The sequence below is a fragment of the Ranitomeya variabilis genome, chromosome 2 (assembly GCF_051348905.1).
Source record: "Ranitomeya variabilis isolate aRanVar5 chromosome 2, aRanVar5.hap1, whole genome shotgun sequence".
Classification (NCBI taxonomy): Eukaryota; Metazoa; Chordata; class Amphibia; order Anura; family Dendrobatidae; genus Ranitomeya; species Ranitomeya variabilis.
In genome coordinates, this window is record NC_135233.1 from 1,047,947,060 (window position 1) to 1,047,964,959 (window position 17,900).

A 17,900-nucleotide genomic window follows, 5' to 3' on the forward strand; every position below is an offset into this window, starting at 1 on the left:
AAGGAACGTGTTGTGATTGTGGCTTACAATTGATTTAGCGGTGTTCACGGTTGAAGACTACTGAGCATGATCTCTGCTGCACTCCCGTTACATCGATATGCCTTCATAAAAAAAAGAAGAAAACTGCAGGAAGATTTCACCCCTATTGATCACGACAGTACAAAGGCAACGCAATGTTACAGCTTCTTCGAGAAATTCTCCAGTCTGAGAAAAGTAGAGAGACGTCTTGGGCTAAGTAAAGGCTGACAAAGGTCAAACCACAATTACACAGACTTGTTAAAAGGAATTAGAAGTCGGATATGAGCGGCACGGCTCTAAGAAAAGTTCTAAGTCTTCAAGTGTCGGTTCATGGAGTTTTCCAATATGCAATCCCACACAACCAATACCCATATAATTTGAGAACAAGTATATTTGTTACAACCCAAACATCCTTAAAATTGTCATCCATCCCTTATCTCACACTTAAATCCCCTTCCTTGTACAATAGCCCTCTCAAATCATGGTGCATTTGCTTAAATCACGTTTACTGGATAGTTTTCTAACCTTCAAGCTCATGTTTGTACATCCGTGACAAAAACTATTGACCCATATGCAACAACCCGCCACGGGCCCCTTTTTAAGTTGGAAAGATGGTTAAGAGAACCAGTAGCTAGTATTGAGCAAAAATATTTGCAGGACCCTTACCTAATGGCCACATCAATATTCCTTGACCGCTGGGCCAAAGCCCCACAAACCCATCTTCTACCTGTTGGCATCAACAGTGTCTCTTCTGATTAGTAGGCCTGAAGCAACATCAAGGTGTGCCATGCCACCATGGGGACATCGCACCGGGCCTACTAATCAGAAGAGGTGCTAGAGATGCTCGCAGGTTAGCTGGACACTGGTCTGGTGGCTGGGAAAGAGACACACTCCCGCTAACATGGCAGCAAATTATTCTGCAGTGCTTTAAACAGTGGTCTCCACTGATCCTACCACAATAACACCATATCCTGAAATAAACTGCAAAAGGGTTCAGTCAGTAGTAAAGTCTGAACTACCACAGATACCACACTATCTGTTTGGCAAACGGAGAACATACAAACCGAAATTACACCAGATTGAACAGTGAAGACAACAGGCGGCAGTGGTCACGCATTTCATTCTAGCCAGAACAGCATCTGCACAAATGTCAAAGGTTCTCCATGATTGTTCCTAGGTGTCCTCCTGAAAGAGGATCTTACAAAAAGGGTTGTCCCATCAAGGGTCTTCCACTTTGGTCGACAAGCGGTAGAGAAGACTTCAGTTGTCTACCTTTCACGTGTCCTGGCAGGCAAATGCAAATGTGATGTCATTGGCACTGCTGACAGCCCCATTAAATACGTTTTCTAGGTTTAGCATACAACGGGTGAAATAAGAATTGAACACGTCACTAGTGATGAGCGAGTATACTCGTTGCTCGGGTTTTCCTGAGCACGCTCCAGTGATCTCCGAGTATTTATGACTGCTCGGAGATTTACTTTTCCTTGCCGCAGCTGCATGATTTGCGGCTACTAGACAGCTTGACTACATGTGGGGATTCCCTAGCAACCCCCACATGTACTCAGGCTGGCTAGCAGCCATAAATCATGCAGCTGCGTCAACAAAAAATAAATCTCCGAGCAGTCACAAATACTAGGAGACCACCCGAGCAACGAGTATACTCGCTCATCACTACACGTCACCAATTGTCTAAGTAAATATATTTCTAAAGGTGCCATTGACATAAAATTCTCACCAGATGTCGATAACCCATTCAACCCACACAGGCAAAAAAATCAAACCATAGATGTCCATAAATTGTACAATAATGAGAAATGACTCAGGGAAAAATGATTGAATAAACAGTAGTTTAGAAATTAGTCTGTAATTTATTTTGAAATAATAAGGTTGAGATTCTGAGCATGATGCTTATGTGAAAGAAATGGAGCAGTGACCAGTGTGAGACATGTAGATAAGGGGAGCGGACTGTCAGTCATTACATGGCTCACACTGGTAATGTCTCCATTCATTTAGAAAAAGCTAAAGAGGCAGGTTCTCAGTGAGATCTTAATTTGCTCATTTACACATTATGAAAAACATGGCTTTCTCTGGAATAATACATCAGATCGCAGATATTGTGGTATCACTTTACTAAGGTTTCTATGACTTACATGCCCAAACAGACTCAGGAGTGTTGATCCTACCAAAAGGTTTCCCTTAAGACCTGTGGATATCAAAGATAAGGTCCTCCTCAAATCAGAAAACCCTTCTCTTAGCCCGAGTAGAGAGACAAAACAAACGACAGCTCTAGAGGACTACGCCGCCGGTAAATGCATTACATGATGGCAATCAGGTTAGTAGAGGATGTATCAATCAAAATTTCCCCTGCCGGAAAAATGTTTGGCCAACCAACGATCCCCCGGCAATAATAGCTGGTCGCCACATTTCTGAAGATTAGTTCTAAGCGTGGAGCTATCAGCCGATCATGGACTCACTGTAAAATATGGAGGGGTTGCTGTGATGGGACATATCCTATAATGTATTCCCAAAAGAGACGCCAATGTGACCCGAACCGCGGCAGTGACTGACGAGACTGGCTGTACGACGTGCCGATATGCCGCTATCAGATACTATGGGATTTTACATCAGGGCATTGCTGTATTCATTAACCTTTTTTCTTGTTTTCAGCAGCGTAGAAACTTTTTTCCATGAACATACGGAAACAAATTCTAAAAACCGGCGACCGATAGCGACACTTCTAATCCTGTTGTCATATTCCCGGCCGCGGTACAGACACATTATTATGCACCGATATGTCTCCTAATCTCACAGGCTAATTGGTATGACTTGTAGTGCTCTGATATTACGTCACACAGCCCGGACTGCGTTCCTCTTTTTTTTTTATTTTTCCAAAGACAGATTTCTAGACTCAGAAGATTATCTGCTGGAAACGTGTTTCAAGTCTGTGTACAATGTTGTAATGTGGAGGCATATCAGAGCCGGCTTGTGAGCTGCGCTGTTCTTTGTGGTCTTCATCTCGGCAGCTCGGTGCAATGGAGGTTTAGAAGAGAAAGATCTCACTAATTACTAATGTTCTGCATGATATCATTTACTCTTTGTAATGGGTGTACTATATCTGAATGCCTTTAATATGCCCTAGTACGGAGTTTTTAAGATTGACTGTAGGGTGTCCGTTGAATTCAACAGACACGCCGTCCTGGTTATCCTTGCATTAGGACTTGTTTGCACAACTCTTTCAGTTCTGCATCTGTATTTTTTGATTTTCATGATAGTCCGTTTTTCATCCATTTTTCATTGTGGGTCAGTTTTAACAAGGCATGTGATAGCACACTAAACAAGTCACGGACCAAATCAAGTTAAGTTTTTGTGTCATGCCGATAATAAAAAAAAAAAAAAGAAAATGAAAAATTAGACTTTTGAAAAGTAGCGTAAAATATACGTATGTCCTTGTGTTTTCACAGGAAACAATAGATAGCACATGTAGGAAATACAATAAAGGCAGTCTGTCAGCACAAAGACTGTTCAAACCAATCACAGGCGCTCGGTGTACCCTTGGTGTGGCCAAACAGTTCAGTGCATTTTCCCACCTACATGTTTTTCCTCTATTTCTGCCCCTCCTTGCTTGATTGACAGTTCTAGCTTTATAGAGTCAGAGAAGTAAGGAGAAAGTTGGAAAACAAATAGGTGGCCAGGGCACTTAAATGTTTGGCCATGCCAAGTGTGCACCGAGCGCATGTGCTTGGTTTGAACAGTCTCCATCTAAAAGGACTCATCAGCATGGAATGACTGTTCAAACTAAGTCCCATCGCTTCATGGTAGGACTATTTAAATGCACCTTCCCACCTGCTCCACCCCGCTCTTCTTTGATTGACAGCTATGGCTTCATAGAGCCAGAGAAGGGAGAAGATGATCGGCCCCCGCCATGAAGCACTGAGCGCCTGTTTGTGGTTTCAACAGTCATTCTGTGCTGACCGAGTCCCTTTAATGTGTGAATATGGCCCTAAAACACCATATTCAGTTTTTTAATTTCCACAAAAATTTTAAATAACCAATAAATTTCGTTCAACTTCACAATTGTGTTCCACATGTCGATATTCACGTTATTTGTTAATCATTTTGGAAATGTTTATTTTCAATAAAAATTGACAATTATAAAAAAAAATTCCATCTTATCGTAACACAATCGTGTGACGCAAACAAAAAGTCATAGTATAAATTCATTCAGATACTTACTCGGCAAGTCCTAGAATAGTCTCCGTTTTGTACTGACTGTCCGTGGCAAACCTCTGCACGTCCACTCCCTTGCCAAGACCTTGTAGGATCTGAGCCTGAGTGAAGTCCACCAGTCTCTCGTTGTAGAAGTGCAGCTGTTCGATCAGGGGCACCAACTCAATGGGCCAGTTGGCGTTGGCATAATCAGAGACGTACTTTGTAACCAACTTGATGAGCAAATTTGGGTCCGCCTACGGAAAATAAATAGAATTATGACGTCGTACAGGAAGACAAAAAAAAGACAAGAACTGGATGCACCAAGTTGTAACATGTCCACTTTCCATGAAGTGAGGAAGAACAATAACTGAATATTTTTATTTCTCACTGATTATTTTTAGAAGGTCCAGATTCAGTTTAATAACACTTAGATATACAAGCGGATTGGAAGAGGAGAAGATAAAGTTGAAACCCATTGTCGATTAAGTAAAGGAGATCAATCTGCCCCGGAGTGCTCGTTCGGTCACCTCTTCCGCTACGTTGGCTTCTTGGAGTTTTACGCTTTACTGCAGCACATGCCCGGAGAGCTCACCATTCATTCCTCACTGGGATGCGTGGGAAAATGCCTGATCATGTAGGGTTGCGTAGGCAGAGTATACGGCACTCCTGATTAAGAGGACGAGGTGCCCAAGTAGGGTTCTAACCAATGAATCATGAAATACAAACACTTGGCACTCAAGAAGGTGCTGTGAACGAAAATGGCAATTCTTAAAGTTGTTAACGTTCCGGTCCTACATATGGACCTTCATCAGAACGGATTACCTCTAATGATGTTGATGATGATGATCTGTTTGCAACAGAACTTGTGATTGCGACGCTAGTGACTGTAGTAATGGCGCCATCATCATCCATATCATTAGAGGCAATCCGTTCTGATGAAGGTCTGTGTGTAGGACTGAAACGTTAAGCCAAATAAACTTCTTATGCGCCAAGGGTTTCTATTACATGATCATGTAGGGTTGTCATATGATCAAGTCAAGTTCTGCTGCATATATTTTCCCAAATATCTGCAAGATCTTCCAGCTCTAGAACTTGTTGGCTGCGGGAAGATCAAGATTTTTGAAGTATGAAAGTTTTGCACCAAGTCCCAGCGGTTGAGTCTCTGGCAGGCGCTTTTCTCATTGTACAAGACTATACTGCCCTATAGTTTATTTCTTATGTGCAAACTGGGGCCAGCCGGGTGGCTCAGTGGTTAGCACTGCAGCCTTGACACACTGGGATCCTGGATTAAAAGCTAGATGCATATTTTCTCCCCGTGTTTGCGGGGGGTTCCTGTGGGCTCTCCCATTTCCTCCCACACTACAAAGCCATACTGATAGGGAATAAATGGAAGTATTTACACAGACACCCATCCGCAAAAAAAGGATTACCGTACAAGACCTGTAAACGTCTCCTCCCGTGTTCCAGTGGACGAGAGTCGTGTTTAATTGCCCAGAAAATATTATTTAATCACCTGCTTCAGCCGATTTACATGGCTTTAATCCCCAACGGCTGGAACGTCAGCCTTATATGTTAGGATCCGTGTGGGGGGATGAGATGTGAAAGTGGCTTTCGGGGGAGGGGAGAATCTGGCGCTGACTGTGCTCATCTCAGGTCATTAAGCTTTAATCCGAAGGCTCTATAAAGAGGCCACATGTTGCAGGATTTTACCTGAAGAGCCACCATGCCAGTGGAAATGATGGATTTCAGTCCGGCAGAGAGAACTAAATCCATGGGAGCAAAAGCAGAGTCTGCACGGCACAAATTGCTGCAAGACCTCATCACCATCTCACACTTCCCAGGGGCTTATCTTTGCTTTGGGAATGGGCGATCCGAATATTAACTTCTGGGCACCAGCTGGGTTTTTTTTATTATTTTTTTTTTTATAAATTAAAGGATTTTTTGCTTAATTTGCTGCAGAATGAGTTAACTGAGAACCTGACAGTGAGCTTATACTGAAAGGGTTGATCTCAAATTTCATGCGATCATAAATTAGCACAAGAAAGGAGCCGAGAAGGAAGATGATAAAAGTTATCTCTCCCTCAGAATGAGCTCACCGACATGTTTTCCTTTTCCTCATTTTGCAGTCAGCAATAGATAGTGCAACACAGATGCTATTGGAAGACAAAACACACATTTTTTGTTACAGAAATCAATGGTCAAAAAAATCATTTTTAACTGAAAACAGATGCATTTAGGTTAACAAATGGGTTTAAAGGGGCTCATAGCCTTTTAAGCAAGTCTGTAATGTGTTTTTTTCCTTTTGTTTAGTTTTTTTAACATGATGATTTATAATATAAAAAAAACACAGAATGTTGCATTTTTTACACTGACTTATCGAATATTAGACTCAAACTTCCTTTTCTGTTAAAATCAGGACGTCTATCTGCCATTACTATCAACACAGGATGGCTAATGATAGACAACTACATATCACACAATACACCACTCACAAAAGATTATGGTCACAGCTCACCTCCTCCCCCTCCCTCCAAAAAATATAGTTCTTACCGATAACGGTAATTCTCTGAGCCCACGACGGCACCACGGAGAGAGGGGATCTGCCCACCAAGGACAGGAAACCTACAGATAAAAAGGCGGAACCGCTCTCCTAAATCAGTTGTTTACTAGAGAACGATGGGAGACTATGGAACAGCTTATTAGTTTTAATATTACTTAACTTGAGATACCGCGTGACCTAATAAAATAAATAGCATATGGCACTATGTTAGTGTGCACACCCATAAGTGAAGAGAGGGAATGTACGGGTGCCATCATGGGCTCAGAGAAATACCATTATCGGTAAGAACTATATTTTTCTCTGACGCCCATGACGGCACCACCGAGAGATTTGCATAGATTGTACATTAGGGAGGGACCACAGCTTCCAGAACCCTTTTACCGAAGGTAAGGTCTGAAGAAGAGATAAGGTCCAATCTATAGTGCCTATAGAATGTAATAGGTGATGACCACGTAGCAGCTCTACATATCTGGTCAATTGAAGCTCTGGCCTTCTCCGCCCAAGAAGCTGCTACTGCTCTCGTTGAGTGAGCCTTGACATCTCCCGGAACGGACACTCCACTTGACGAGTATGACAGGCTGATGGCATCCGTGATCCATCTCGCCAAAGTGGCTTTGGAGGCTTTTTTCCCCTTCTGGGGACCCTGAAAGCACACAAAAAGAGAGGCATCCTCCCTACTCTCTCTGGTGGCTTCTATGTACTGCATGAGGCATCTCCTGACATCTAGTGTATGTAATGATTCTTCCTCTTATTTTTAGGGTTGGGACAAAAGGAGGGAAGAGATATCTCTTGAGTTCTGTGGAACCGAGATGCCACCTTCGGGAGGTATGCTGGGTCTATTTTGAGAATTACTCTATCCTCTAAAAACTGTGTTTAAGGAGGGTTAGCGGATAGCGCCTGTATGTCGCTAACTCTACGAGCAGATGTGAAGGCGACGAGCAGGGATGTTTTGAGGGATAGGAATTTCAATGGGATATCACCTAAGGGTTCGAAGGGAGGTTTAGTCAGGGCTTAAAGGACCAAATTTAAATCCCATTGAGGGGTAACTTTTACTGGAAATGGTCTCGATCTACCTGCTGCCCTGATGAACCTGGAAACCCACAGATTTCCTGCCAAATCATAGTTGAATAGGGCTTCCAATGCTGCCACATGGACTTTTAGGGTACTCGTGGCTAAACCAATCTCCAACCTGTTTTGTAAAAATTCTAATATGGATTTTAAGAGGGACCTCTTCCTTTATTTTAGTGCCAGATGATGAAAGGAATTTTTTCCATATCTTCCTATACTGCTTTGTTGTAACCAGTTTCCTACTTTGTAAAAGAGTAGATACCAGCCCTGGAGAGAAACCTCTGCTTTCTAGTAGCTTCCTCTCAAATGCCAAGCTGTCAAGTGTAAGCTTGTAACTTGTGGATGGTTGACTGGGCCCTGGGAGAGTAAGTCTGGGAGTACCCACAGGTCGGATATCAACATTCTCCTCATCCGAAAGAACCAAGGTCTCTTCGGCCAGAACGGGGCTATTAAGATCACATGAGCCCCGTCCTCCCGAATCTTCCTTAGCACTGCCGGAATCAGAGCCAGAGGGGGAAACGCATAAGCCAGCTGATGTAGCCATGGAATCAGTAATGCATCCAACGCCACTGGATTCCCCAAGTGGAGTTATGGAGCAAAAAGTTTACTTTTTTGTTTAGGTTGTTTGCAAAGAGGTCTATGCTGGGTACCCCCATTTTTCTGTAATCTGGGTGAATACTGTCTGATTTAGCTCCCATTCCCCTTGCTTTAGACTGGAACGACTCAGAAAATCCGCTTTGTAATTGTCCACCCCCTTTATATGCAGACTTGTCAGGGATAGAAGGTTGCACTCGGCTATTTGAAAGATTGACTTGGTTACTTCCATCAGATTTTTGGAGCGAGTACCCCCTTGGTGATTCAGGTATGCCACTACTATCCTGTTGTCTGACATAACTCTGACATGGTGAGAGTGAAGGGCCCCCAAGAATTCCAGCAAGGCGAACTTGACCACTAGAAGTTCTTTCATGTTGGAAGATTCTTTTCCTAGAGATGCCGACCAGGTGCCTTGGACTACTAGGTCGCCAAAATGAGCCCCCCAACCGCTGGGGCTTGCATCTGTGGTCACTATTTTTGAAATTTGGGTTACCCACGGGACTCCCTGGGAAAGATTTTTTTGCGATGTCCACCAGATTAGTGACCGAGTTGTGTGTGGAGATAATCTCAACCGACCTTCTAAATGCCCCCCCAGAGAGACCTCCCCTGACAAAATTTGCCATTGGAGGTCTCTCGAATGGAGCTGAACCCATTGGACCGCAGGTATGCATGAAGTCATGGATCCCAAGAGGGACATAGCCTGGAGGAAAGTTATGGAGAGGAGAGCTTGTATCTTGGATATCAGCCCTGTTATTTTTTGTATTTTCTCCCCGGGAAGCTGGCATTCCTCCTTTATGGAGTCTAGAGTGAGACCTAGGCATTCCTGGACCTGGGAAGGCAACAATCTGGACTTTTTAAAGTTTATTAGCCAGCCCAGCTCCTCTAGAGAAAGCATTACTGTTTCTAGCTGATTGCTGCAGTGTTGGGGAGAGAAGCCTATCACCAAAAAGTCATCCAGATATGGTACAATCATCAGGGTGCCCTGTTCTCTGAGATGAGCCATTACTTCTGCGATTAGCTTTGTGAATATTCTCAGGGCTATGGCTAGTCCGAAGGGTGGGGCTGAAAATTGAAAGTGGTATAATACCCCCCTGATGTGAACTGCTATCCTGAAAAACCTCTGGTGATCTCTATGGATAGGGACGTGATAGTAGGCATCCTTCAGGTCCAGGACTACCATGAAACACAGAGGAAACAGAATTTTTATAGATGTCTTTATTGTTTCCATCTTGAACGCTTGAACCTCTAGGTATTTGTTTAGGTTTTTCAAGTTTATGATAGTCCTGTATGACCCGTCCGGTTTTTTCTCAGGAACAGAGGGGAATAGTTTGTCTGTAAGTCCCCTGGCCAGCACTTAAGCCAGAGGGCGTGCCTAGCCGCATTAGAGAAAACTGCTGATCTAGTAGCTAATCTAATAGAATCGGCAGAAGCATCTGCCAAAAATGCGTCCGCCCCCCTCATTACCGGCAAGGTGTTTAGTATGGAGTCACGGGATGTTTTCCATTTTAACTGGCCTTCCAGTTGGACTAACCAAACCATTAACGAACAGGATGTGCATGCGGCGGCGACTGCCGGCTTTAGACCTCCCCCAGCTGCTTCCCAGGAACTTTTGAGAAAGGCGTCCACCTTTTTGTCCATAGGGTCCTTCAAGACCCCCATGTCCTCAAATGGGAGGGCGAATTTCTTTGATGCCTTAGCTATGGCGACATCTAGTTTGGGGAGAAGGAGAAGGATTCATCCTCAAAAGGGTACTTTCTCTTTGGTGTTAACAACGCCTTCTTTATGGGTTTTTTCCACTCTTTTTTGATTAGTGCAGCTATTGTCTCATTAAGGGGAAAAGCCCTCTTCTTTTTTTGCTCAAGACCCCGGAACATGATGTCTTGTACCGACCTTTTGGGGTGAGAGTCTACTAACCCCATAGTGCTTCTAACTGCTTTAATGAGGCCATCTGTGTCCTCCAAGGGAAAACAACTGCGACCCCCAGAGGAAGAAGAGGATGATGAAGAAGAAGAAGAGGAGTTAGACGAATCTGAGTCCGCATCATCACTGTCTGTATTAGACACCGGAGACAGGGACCTGTGCCGAGTCTTCCTCCGTTTTTTCCCGCTTTTAAGGGATCTAAAGGTGTCTTCTACCTGATTTTTTATCAGGGTTTTGAGATCGGCTGCACACCCGGGAAGCCCTTCGGATACTGTCTGCTGTATACACATGTTACAAAGTCTTTTCTCCCAGGTGGTTGGAAGGTCTTCTTTACAAAGGGCACAAATCCTATGCTTAGTTTTCCCTAAGCTTTTCTTCCCTGGTTGGGGATGCTCTGCATCTGTCTTTTTGCCGGATGCCGTACTGGACTCCTTGCTATGCTGGAACCTTTGGCGTTCTTTACCGGTAGTATCCTGGTGTCCTTTTTGCGGTCGCCGCTTTTGCTGCTGCTGCGGCGATGCTGGTGGTGATTCTGGTAAGTGTGATGCCAGGTCGCTCATGGTGCCTCGCTGTAGGCTGTGGCTATAGGTTGCGGCTGTAGATAGGCTGCGGCTGTAGCCGTAGGCTGCGGCTTGTGCTGCGGCTTGCGGCTGCTGTGCCAACGGAGCAGCTAAACAAGCCACCTTTTATGCGGCGGCGATTCCCGCCGCTTAATTTGATTGTGCGCCTGCGCAGAAGTGTTGCTTGCCTGCGCAATGGCCCGCTATCGCGTGATCCCGGCCAAATCTCGCACACGCGCAGTCGGCATCAAGATGGCGCCGCACATAGCACGAGACGCTGCCCACCGGAGCCCCCGGATTTTCGCAGCTTGTCGCGTGGGATGCTGCGAGCCGGAACCCCCGGCTTTGCAGTGTGCAGGCTAATGCTTCAAAGGGAGAGCCGCGCCACTCCTCCCACAACCACAGAGAGACCCCCCTGGATGTTGTCGCTGCTGCATTTTATCTGGGGAGGTGACCGCGAACTCCATGCCACCTCCCCCGCACACCCTAGAGGCCCACTAGCCCCAGCGGTGGCGGCTTGGGTCACCACACCAGCCGAGGCAGGGGGACCCCAGCTGCCTGAGTCTGACTGATTGGCCCCGGAATCCCACGACGATCTTCCTGTTGATAAGTCTGTAGGTCTCCCATCAAGGACAGGAAACCAACTGATGCGGGAGAGTGGTACCGCCTTTTTATCTGTAGGTTTCCTGTCCTTGGTGGGCGGATCCCCTCTCTCCGTGGTGCCGCCATGGGCGTCAGAGAAATAACCTTTGCCCACGTCAGATCATAATTAGAAAGCTTTACAATAGAGGTCGATGTGTCTGAGTGACTCTAATGCTCTCTATGGGCCATGTGGCTGCTGTCAATCACATCTGTAAAAGGGGCTGCCCACAACTATTCAATCAATTCTGGACCCCATAAAATGTAGACTTATCTCCTGCAGCGCCGCAGCTCCTGCAATGTTGGAGCTTCCGTTACCAGTGGGCGACGTTGCGTTACATGACCGCAGCAACCAATAAGCAGCCACTGATCGGCTGCAGCAGACACTGATCGGCTGCAGCAGACACTGATCGGCTGCAGCAGTCTTTATCATTTCGAAAAAGTGGACGTGACATGTTTTTGGAAAGTGCCTTAACTTTTTAAAATAAAGAACTTTCTCCCAACTCTCCGCCGACGACAGTGGAATTTTTTTTTTATTATTGTAGATTTCCATTTAAGCTCTTCCCCAATTACAGCTGCGAGAGCCAGATTTTCCAGTCCTGAGAGGAGATGAAAACATCTCACCACCAAAAATCCTGTTCAGAAATCCTCCAAAGGATTAAAGTCCGGCTGTGCTAACAGGCCACAAAAACGGCAAAAATTGAGATCTAAGCACGGGTTGGGGGGAAAATTACCAACCCAAATCTCAAAATGACACCCTGCAAAAACCTGAAGATATGGGTAACGTGCTACCTGATATACGCACTCTCAAAACATTTCTGGTGAATGACACCGACACACAGCTTACCTTAGAATAAAGCAATTGGTTAAGCTTTAGGGACAGAATGGAAAACGTGTAGATGTCGGATGTTTATCGCAGCGGCGCATTGTTTGGGGACATTCACACCGACACAAGGTTAAGTTCTCGCAATTTACGCTTTACACGCTTGAAGTCTGGAGGCGTCAGCTCTGCTGTACTGAACGAGGATTTACCAGGAAGAAAAATACAAATGTAAAGAGAAGCACTTAACCCGCAGCGTGCGGGGTCCGCACCGAGAGCACATAGACGAGCTCTGCATTACGGATGTAATTCCAGCGAATGCTCGGAGGCTGCACAAATAGAGGCGGTAAGAAAAGCCACGAGACAAAAGTAAGAGATAAAAAGCTCCGTGGTCAGACTCATCTCCTCCAGCCTAATGCAGGAAATGACAATTTGCCGGCATTCTCCAGCACTTCCCTTCTATTCTAGTCTCTGAACTCCAATGTGTTAATCTAAGCTGCATAATATGAACACAAGTCCTGGCAATACCTAAGGTTTTTTTGTAATTAAATAAATTAAGGGTTATTCCCATCTTCATTAATATTATAAATGCAAGCAATTGTAGTTACATTTTCAGACTTTTTAAGGAATTGACATTCTTTCTTTTGTTTACAGCTTGTCATCATGGAGACAGACCACCTCTGTTAGACGGTGTAACATTTCCCGTGCTTACAAGCTCTATTCTATGGAGCTTAGAAGCAGGGTTTTGAATACAGGTCAGGATCACTGTTGCCTCCTAACCCAAGCTAGCTTCAGCACTGTGTTACAAGCTAAACAGTGGGATATAAGGGTTATACTCAAGTAATCTCTTGTGGAGCTGAGAGCTGTGCAGTCTCCTTACTTCCTGGCTCTCCTCCTTAAGTAGAAGACCTGTTGTAGTAAAAGAACTATAAAGCTCAGCACAAATTCCGCTGTAACACATTCAGCTTTAAGAGGTCTGTTCCGAGTTCACATTGTAATCACTAGATTTAGGAATAGAGAGAACAGGGTATTTGCTATTTCATGCTGTGTGCTCCAGGAATTGTGATTACACAGAACTGATAGGAGCAGCGTGTCAGGAGCAGAGATGGATGTAGGTTAGAAATAGCGGCTAACTGCTGTATGGAAATTGATGGGATGGATAGAGGTGTCTGGTAGCTTAAGAATTAAAGGGAGATGTATGCACGCGCCCATAGATATGGAGAAGTCATGTATGTGACAAATCATCGCATCCTCCCCTGCCCAATGTCCAATCGCAGCTTCCACTTCACTTACATACGCAGTGTGACCTCCGATGACGCCGACCACGGGAGGAGACGAACGATGCTCCACACACGTGCTCATTAAATCAAGGGGTCACAGGTGAATTTCTCCACTATTATACATACCCACAGGTACAATGTCCCAGTACCCCCTCACGAAGCAACACACGAAACACACGTTGGGGTACTGGGCAGTGTGATTCAAGCACTATGGCATATGGTTTGCTTAGTCACTAATCCTACTGAATGGTCCATTTTCCCTCGGGAAAAAAGCCCAGCCCAGTTCTAGAGTAATCATTCTTGGTAAATCATGGTGCAACCTTTATCGTTTTTCAAGTTATATGCTTTTTCTGGTTGGCACCTGTTCACACTAGCTTGGATGTGCTGGTCTTTTTCTCTTTGTATCATTGTCAGAAAGCTGCCAATCAGTGATGGGGAGGAGCTGGACTACCCGGCAGCAGGATTAATAGTCCTCAAGTGATAATCTCCTGCTGATAAAGCAGTGATTTTATACAATCTACAGAAAGCAGCCCAGTAAGTGACACATCACTGGAATCAGGGTATGTGTCTCTATATCATGCTGCGCTCAGATTAGGTGGCAAAAACCTAGTAAAATATTTTCGGTATTTGGCTTTTTTCAGCTCTCTTGAAAGGGCTTTTCTTAGCAGAGTACATGTTATACACCTTCAGCTTGTACCTCTGCTCAGTTCTGTTGATGGTGGTCCGGGCAAATGCATCCCTACTGGATTAAAGCCTATCAACATGTCCGATATTCTTGGAAGCACAAGCTATCCTTTCTATACTGGGGTATATCACAATAGTCCTATATAGGAAAGAATTATAAAAATGGAGGGGTAAGTTCTGGAAAGTGACAAGTGCCGGCCCGTGACTGTCCTGATATCCGGTACACAGACACTCATTAAGCCAGCAACAGTGTCACCCAGAATTATCAATGGCAGCAAGATGGATACAAGGACTATTTATATGGAAATTACATCTTTTCATAACATGATGAGTTTCCTGACAGAGCTCGTAATGGACCCATCTCACATCGAGCGCATCCTGAACAATTCAGGCTTTCCTTTTTGGCCAACTCTCCCTGAGCCACATACAGATTTATTCCTGACTTATATTTTCTATTTTCCTAGGCGTCTGAGCTTTTCTTGTCAACTCAGGGCATTTAAGCCTTAAAGGGATTTTTCTAAATTTTTAAAAAATCTCTTCCTTTGTTTGAGAAATGGTGAAACATTAGCCCATAGATGATGTTTGAGTTTGTTGAAAATCCCTATTAAAATGGGTAACTCCACAAATAATATTTAGCACCTTTCCACAGGATAGGAAATAAATGTATGACCGCAGGGGGTGTGACTGCTGGAACAACAATACTAATGTTTTAACTCAGGAAGAGTTCAGAAATCAATATTTGTGGAATAACCATGATTTTTAGTCACAGCTTTCATGCGTCTTGGCATGCTTTCCACCAGTCTTTCACACTGCTCCTGGCGCAAAAATGTAAGCAGTTCTTCTTTGTTTGATGGCTTGTGACTATCCATCATCCTCTTGATTACATTTCAGAGGTTTTCACTGGGGTTCAGGTCTGAAGATTAAACAAGGGGTACTAAAAAAAAACCCACACACATAAAAGTGCTCCGTTAAGAATTTGATAAATGACTATCCTTATGGCAGGCAATCAGTATAAAATTGGTGGAGGTCCAACTCCTGGTATTCTTGTGGCTCTGCTGAATTAAATCATCTGTATTTTCCACACCAACCAGCTACCACTCTCCTTACCACAACCCAGCTGCCTCCTAGGCATAGATGAGACTGGGAAATTCGAGCTTGGAGACCTACAGCCGGTATGCATTGCGGTCCAAACGCCATAAGGGACATGCACCACTTTGGTTACGCTCCCACGATGAGCTTCTTGTGAGTTTTTGATGTTGCGATTTTGGCATAATTTATTCACCTACTAGGTAAATCAGGTGTCAGGACTCTGAACATTTTTACCTTTTGTGCATTACTGCCCTTTTTCAAGATGGCGTCTTTGGTCTCATGTGCACTGTGTCTCCTGCTATAAAACTCCACCCCAGCCTTCAGTCTGTGCTAGAGTATTCTGCCTTGCATCCAGCTCCTGACCTCTGATTACTCCCTGGCTATATACCTGCTCCTGTGAACCTGTGGGGTTATCCTGCTACTCTGCTCTGAGTTCCTGCTGCATACACCAGTTTCCAGTAATCCTCCTTCATCTGCTGTTCATGTTCACTTCCATCTGCATTTGCTGGTCATGTAAGCTGTTGGTGCTTGGCAATAACCTGAAACTATTACCAGGCCTTCCTGGTTGAGCTAAGATATGATTTGAACTGCCTAATAAGCATATCTATCTGTGCCTGGACTAAGACAAGGATTTATTTGTGTCAAGTATCCTCAAGAATAACTGTGCTTCATAGACTTTCTGCTTGATTGCATTTTCCTCTGAAGTTTCCTATAGACTGCTAAGCTGCGTTTAATATTTACACCAAGTGTTGTGGACTTGAGTTTCTCTCTGCACCTGTTTGAATCACTGTGTGATAATATAGACTTTACCACTTATAAAACTGTGTCCTGTAGTTGTCTTGTTCCACGCAAAAAGTCTCCTGAGTTATCCCCTATAATTATTACAGGATACTCTAGCCTAAAAAAAAAGGAGACTGCTGGAACAATGACTGCAGAAAGCAAATTAGAGCAGGTGTTTTCCATAATTAGATCACTGCAGAAAGATGTGGAAGGTCTGCAAAAGAAGTTTGGAAGCTTTGAACACAATCAACAAGTGTTTGGACAAACTTTGCAGGACTTGAGCAACCGCATGGCAGCCCAGGAAAACAAACCTGCTGGCATAGAGTCTCAGTATGGACGGGCTTTTCAGGACATAAGCACGCAAATAACTGCACAAGTGACTTTACCCTCTGGGCAACCACCACCAGCTGGCCCACCTAAGTTGCCCCCATTCAGATTTAATGGTGATGGCGACAAATTTCGTGGCTTTGTGATTCAATGTATGCTATATTTTGATGTGCATGCTGACCGCTTTCCTACTGATAGATCCAAAGTATTGTGTGTAATAATGCTACTGACCTCACGAGCGCTCGCCTGGGTGAATCCGATGATTGAGTCTCGTGACCCACGGTTAAATGACTTGGATGATTTCTTGGCCGCTATGGCATTAATGTTTGATGACCCTAATCGCCGTGCAACCACTGAATCTGCTTTGTTGTCTTCACGCCAGGCTAAACGTTCTGTTATTGAGTATGCCACTGAATTCAGGAGATTGGTGGTAGATACCAATTGGGACAGTTATGCACAATTGCCTATTTTTAAAAGGGGTCTGTCTAGTATTGTAAAAGATGAACTAGCTCGCTCTGAGTCACCACAAGAGCTAGAGACATTTATACAGCATTGTGTGCGCATAGACATTCGCCTTACTGAGCGTAGGCAGGAGAAATTTGCTGCATATAACCGTGTTTCTAACTTCTCCCTTCCTTCCAAAGAGCCTGCAGGTAAAACCTCTTGGGAGGTGGAGGAGGTGCCCATGCAAATTGATTCCGATCAGAGGCACGAGATCAATGACCGCCAGGAGCATCGCCTGCGTGAAAGTCTATGTTTCTACTGCGGCCAGTCTGACCACTTCTTCATCAATTGTTCTAAGTGTCCTAGACGGCCTAACAAGGTGCTAGCAGCAATAGGGGAGTATGACAACTGTGATGATGAATCTGACATCTCTGAATGTAGCCTGCCTTTAAATGCTGTATTCCATTCACTTTCTATGACTTCACCCCCCAAGGAGCTGAAGGAGAAGAACTCTCACTGTTCTCTCCCTATTAAGATCCTGTGTTCAGGACAGTGGATTTCCAGTTCAGCTATGATTGACTCTGGTGCAGGTGGCAATTTCATGGATATCACATTTGCCAAGGAACATGGTATTAAAATTCAGCAAAGAGCCTCTCCAATTACCATGGAAACAGTGGATGGGTCACCTTTAATCTCTGGGCCTGTGGATCAGGAAACCGTACCTCTTGAAATTTTGTTGGAGCCTAAGCATCAGGAGCAACTTTCTTGCTAATTTCTTCTCCTTATTTTCCTGTGATTTTAGGCATTCCTTGGTTGCGTTCTCAGAACCCAATTATCAACTGGGAGACCAAGGAGATTATCTTCCCAACAAGGAGCAACTCAGCGTTAACAGAAGCTGTCCCTGAGTC

The 17,900-nt window shown here is 44.5% G+C and overlaps 1 protein-coding gene across 2 annotated transcripts in view; it reads right to left on the reverse strand.

Annotated features, from left to right (window-relative positions):
• Positions 1-17,900, reverse strand: part of NBAS (NBAS subunit of NRZ tethering complex) — a 670,356-nt gene that overhangs the window by 215,684 nt on the left and 436,772 nt on the right. For both annotated transcript variants that reach the window (XM_077291450.1, XM_077291451.1), the window contains exon 41: positions 4,252-4,481. In XM_077291450.1, coding sequence (XP_077147565.1) covers positions 4,252-4,481 — 230 coding nt within the window. The remainder of the gene's footprint in view (positions 1-4,251; positions 4,482-17,900) is intronic.